This window comes from Miscanthus floridulus, chromosome 4, assembly GCF_019320115.1.
Source record: "Miscanthus floridulus cultivar M001 chromosome 4, ASM1932011v1, whole genome shotgun sequence".
In the NCBI taxonomy this organism is placed as follows: Eukaryota; Viridiplantae; Streptophyta; class Magnoliopsida; order Poales; family Poaceae; genus Miscanthus; species Miscanthus floridulus.
In genome coordinates, this window is record NC_089583.1 from 16,119,889 (window position 1) to 16,124,867 (window position 4,979).

The 4,979-nt window shown below is 45.3% G+C and overlaps 2 protein-coding genes across 2 annotated transcripts; both read left to right on the forward strand.

Annotated features, from left to right (window-relative positions):
• Positions 1 to 365: 365 nt before the first annotated feature.
• LOC136548118 (uncharacterized) lies at positions 366 to 2,607 on the forward strand. The gene is made up of 5 exons (XM_066539750.1): positions 366 to 458; positions 944 to 1,133; positions 1,216 to 1,264; positions 1,396 to 1,519; positions 2,328 to 2,607. Exons 1-5 carry the CDS (start codon positions 366 to 368, stop codon positions 2,370 to 2,372), a joined length of 501 nt encoding a protein of 166 aa, XP_066395847.1. The 3' UTR covers positions 2,373 to 2,607.
• A 176-nt stretch (positions 2,608 to 2,783) lies between these two features.
• LOC136551025 (uncharacterized) lies at positions 2,784 to 4,772 on the forward strand. The gene is made up of 3 exons (XM_066542623.1): positions 2,784 to 3,032; positions 3,126 to 3,319; positions 4,388 to 4,772. The coding sequence occupies exons 1-3, from the start codon at positions 2,930 to 2,932 to the stop codon at positions 4,508 to 4,510; spliced, it is 420 nt and encodes a 139-aa protein (XP_066398720.1). The 5' UTR covers positions 2,784 to 2,929; the 3' UTR covers positions 4,511 to 4,772.
• Positions 4,773 to 4,979: the final 207 nt, after the last annotated feature.

Sequence of the window (4,979 nt, forward strand, 5' to 3'; positions counted from 1 at the left end):
TTAACGGCATCGGCCGCACCTGTGGTGGCCGTGGCTCCGGCAATGGCGATGATGACATGGGGTCCAACGCTAGCCTCACCCCGTTCCTCGTGTAGAACGCCTCACAATCCCCACGGCTGCGCTGGCTTGCTGCACCAGACAAGCAGTTCATTCTGAAATCCGCTACACCATCGGTCCCATTCTGAAACCCAGCTCCGGTGAGGTTGTTGGCGGAGAGATCGAGAACGCGGAGACCAGGGATTGAGAAGAGCGACGGCGGGATAGAGCCCGAGAGGTTGTTACCGGAGAGAACAAGGGTGGTCAGGTTCCCAGACATCCCGAGATCGGTCGGGAGCTCGCCATTGACGCGTGCGGAGCGGAGGTCAATGACGGCGAGCGACGGCGGCAGGCCGCGGCCGAACCAGGACGGGATCTGGCCGGGGAGCGGGAACCCCGAGGCGTTGAACGCCTTGAGCGCGGTGAGCCGCCGGAGCTAGTCTCCTCACGGGAACGGGAGAGCACGAGTCCGGCAGACGGCACGCCACCTGCTCGCCCTGCCGCTCACGCCACGCGCGGCGCGGCCGCAGGTCGCCGGCGTGCCGTGCCCCGCTGGCCCGCTGACCAATGTGGAACAATTAATTGATCGCTGCTATCGATTGCCCTGCGTGCGGCTTGATTTCCTCTAGACTGTGGTAGTTTCATTTCCTCTTAAGTTTTAGGCCGAGGGTAAACAAAGATTTCCTGTTCCCTGCAAACAAGTACTGTACTCCTTACCATTTTTCGAAGGAATACTGTACTCCTTACCATTGAAACTTCAAACGGACAGATAGCTTCCATTTACCGTATTTGTGAGCATGTAAGCTGTAAATAAAGCCCAACCTAACCCACGACTCTGCTTATTGCTTCACGCTGCATTTGCCTCCCAACATGATGGTTATGACTTATGACTTTAATTACAGGATAGGGAAGCCAAGAAAGAAGCGTTCAGGAAGTATCAGCCTGTTCGGGAGGCCGTATCGTATCGTGGATTATTTACTGCTGGCTGATTTGGTGTGAGAGAAAAACACTGTTCCCGGCTGGAAATTTACGATCGTTTACGAGCAAGCGAACCGCACATTTTGAATCCAGTGGCGTGCTCGATACCCTCACGAAAGGTTTGTGTTCCATCCACTGTGTGCCGCTGTAAATCACTAGAGCTATGTAACTCGCTAGTTATATCTTCATCTCGCTGTGCAGTTCTTGTTGCGTTGTATGAGGAGAACGATAAGCCTTCATCTGCGGTCGAGTAAGTTGACTCATGTATATCTACTAGTGACTGAGATTTCCTTTTGCTTTTTTCGTTCACGAAATGGCAATCTTGGTTCAGTGATCCTAAGCATTTTTCCTGTACCTTCTAACATGCTTGTATACCCTTAGATTTGTTCAGCAGAAGCTGGGTGGGCCATCAATTTCTGACTATGAAAAGCTCAAGGCAGAGAAGTTGGATTTGCAATTGAAGTATGATAAGCTTTTAGAAACCCACAAGGAAACATGCAGACAGGTATACAATGTTACTGTGTTGGCAATGTACACTACTCTGTCTGTTTACATGGCATACTTAATGTTCAGTAGCATTTGGTGTTACAACTTTCACCAAACTTTTGTATGGGGATATAGATCTCCACGGAAATGTCATGTATGATTAATAAGAAGTGTTAATTGTTAGTCTTAAAGCTTACTGCTTATTTGAAGTAATTCTACTTATTTGATGTTAAAACTCTTGCACTCCAATAATGTACTCATTGCAATAATTTTGTCTTTAACTTAAGTGCTGGTAATGTTCTGAATTCCACTAGCCTGCATAATGTTCAGCTGTCCCAACTGGATATGTTTGGATGTAGAAATACCAGTATACATTAAAAAAAACTCTCATTTTCATCACACTATGATCTGGCAAAAATATTCTGTCCCGTAAGGTACATGTTTCTCTCAAGTCGTCATTCTTGTGTCTTGGTTTTATGCATAAAAAAGTTTAGTTAGACTGAAAGGTAGGTAGAATGTGTGGCATGGAGTTGATATAATAAGCTAGATTGTATTTCTGAACCAGTTTATCCTGTGGATTTCTAGGTTCTAGTTAACTTGCTTGTGTTGTTTCCCCATATGACAGTTAGCATTTTAGACTCGCAAAGTCCTATGCTTTTAGGGAAACAAAGAGATTGTATGTTCTGAGCACAAGATGGCATTCATCTGGAGTTCTGGGCTGCATTTCAGTTATGATTTCACAATTTTGTTGTGAATCCCAAGCAAATTTTGCATATGATTTCAACATAAATGAAACTGGCATTGACCAGTTGTCTCTCATTTTGCAGCTGGAAGAACTTAAGAATATGAAGTACGGTGCACCTTGGAACTGAAACAACGTGTGTTGACATTGTAAATGTGTCATGAAGCATGTACTTTTACACCTCTGTCTGAATTATTGCTAAGCTCTTACTGACTTCATGTATCCGATTTTAGCCATATGGATCCCTTTTGGATATAAAGGCACCCAACTCACTCCTGGTCCCGGATATTTGATATCAACAATGCAGGATGAAGGATGTGACAACTATCATAGTTGAACCATGAGCAATTGTTTAGCCAGTAAAGAGTGTGGTCTATTGACTTAGACTTGGCATGCCTTGTAAATCAGATTTGAGGCGATTTCAGTGGAAGAGATATGGCGTGCAACGATACGTGTCAAGATTGCTGGGAAATTTCGAATAAAAACATGCTCAAAGAAATATTATTTTGTGAGTAATGCTAAAGAGAGATAATTTTTTTTAGGGGAACTAAAGGGAGATAATAATTGGATTAACTGATCGGTGGGTAATTATTTGAAATCTTCCTCGGTACGGAGCTCGGTAAATGTTATTTTGCAGTTCGGCCCCTCAGTCAGTCAGTCGTTGTATTCCTAGGCCTCCCGCCCGCAATGCCGTCCCCTTCCGCCTCCGCCATCGCCACCCGCTTCGCGGCCCACTGGATAGCTGACGCCCTCGCCGGCGACAAGTCCCTCGAGTTCTCCGTGCTCAAGGGTGAGGCTCCAAACCCTAACCTCCTCCGCCGTTCGCCTGGGCGCTTTCGGTCTCTCACCTGGTCTGCTTTATTGGCTCGTTGGCGGTCTGCAGCGTTGGTGGGCTCCTCGTCGGAGCCCTTCGCGGGCGCCTCGGAGGCCACGCGCGAGCGGGTCGCGCTCCGGTGTCTGCAGGAGGTGTCTTCCGTGATAGCCGCTGGGGCTGAGGCTGCGGCGACGGCGAGGGTGCTTAGGGTTGATGGCGGCGCTCGGTCGTGCGAGGATGTGCTGTTTCGGCTTATCAGAGAGGTGCGTGGTTCATATGCTGGGGTGCGCACTCTCGCGATCCACATTCACCTTCCAATTTTTGTCAGATAGCGCAGAAGTTTTGTTGAGTGCTTGCATTTGTTTCTGTTCATGTTTGGAAGCATTTCATCCAGGGAATACTGGCAGTGGGTAGTTATTTGTAGCCTCCCTGTTCCTAATTTGGCGTCGCTGCTTTGTTACTTTTGATTGGCCGTTGGTAGAACTGTAATGGTGGATCCGTTGGGATGGAGCATGGAATATGTCCTGGAAGTAGATTGTAGGCATTGGAGTATTGGGATTGGTATAAATCTGGACAGAAATACAGGATGTCTCGTTGCAAATGTATCTTGCTACAATGTCATTGTCACAACTTGTTGAAAGGAAAAAACAATGTAAACATATTGGGGTTCAATTTTTAGGAATCCCTTCCCATGGTAGCAAGCGGTAGAGTCTTACCGCCTGTGACCGGAAGGTCCCGGGTTCGAGTCGTGGTCTCCTCGCATTGCACAGGTGAGGGTAAGGCTTGCCACTGACACCCTTCCCTGGACCCCGCACAGAGCGGGAGCTCTCTGCACTGGGTACGCCATTCCCATGGTAGCAACATGGATTTGTATTCTGGTGACATGCTCCGAGATATTCCCCAACATTGGCAAAATCCCATAGCTACTTCCTCTTGTTATGCCAATTATGTGTTGCCTTGTCACCAATTATCCTAGAACTGTTATGGCTGTCGTGACATTTCTGTGACTGCTCTGCTCCGTATATGATTGTGAAGTTCTAAGAGATTACTGCATCTCCTTAAGATGGGTGTTTTCCCTAATCTTTTTATTTTTGCAGAAATTCAGTGTTGCCATCAAGCATGGACATTTAGTGTAGAAAATTTCCAATTATGTGCAGAGCCAGCCTATTGGTGCTTCTTTTTCATTAAGTGTGACTTTGAATTTTTCACATTTTGAAAAAGTCATATGATTTTAGTTGTTTTTTTAAGAAGACATGTAGCATTTGATTATTATGAAGCACTTCTCAGTTTCTAGTGTATTTGAGATTTTTGATACATAGTAAAATTTGCAGGTTGGAAGTTCTGGAAAATTGAAGAAGGATTTGCTTCCACCTTTCAGTCAAGACATCCAGGAAACTATATGTACCAAGAAACTTACATTACCAGAAACTTCTTTTCATCTAAAAGGAGTTTAACTGAAAACAAGTTTCTGGTAATGTAAGTTTCTGGTAGAATAATGGAAAAATGAACTTCTAATTTTCTCTTCAGCTAAAAGGAGTTGGCCCATGGATCACATTTATGACCCCACCACAATGGCACTGAACAATGTGACAATGATCAGTCCCTGCACAGCAGCCACGAATGTGTAAATATAGAGAAGCCTGTGTTCCCTACAGACAATGCTGAGGTTCAGCAAGCAAATAAGCCCTTGTTTAGTTCCCAACCCAAAACTTTACATCATGTCACATTGAATGTTTGGACACATGCATGGAGTATTAAATATAGACTAAAAAATAACTAATTGCACAGTTTGCGACTAATTTGCGAGACAAATCTTTTAAGCCTAATTAGTTTATAATTTGACAATAAAGTGCTACAGTACGCACGTGTGCTAATGACGTATTAATTAGGCTTAATAAATTCGTCTCGTGGTTTACTGACGGA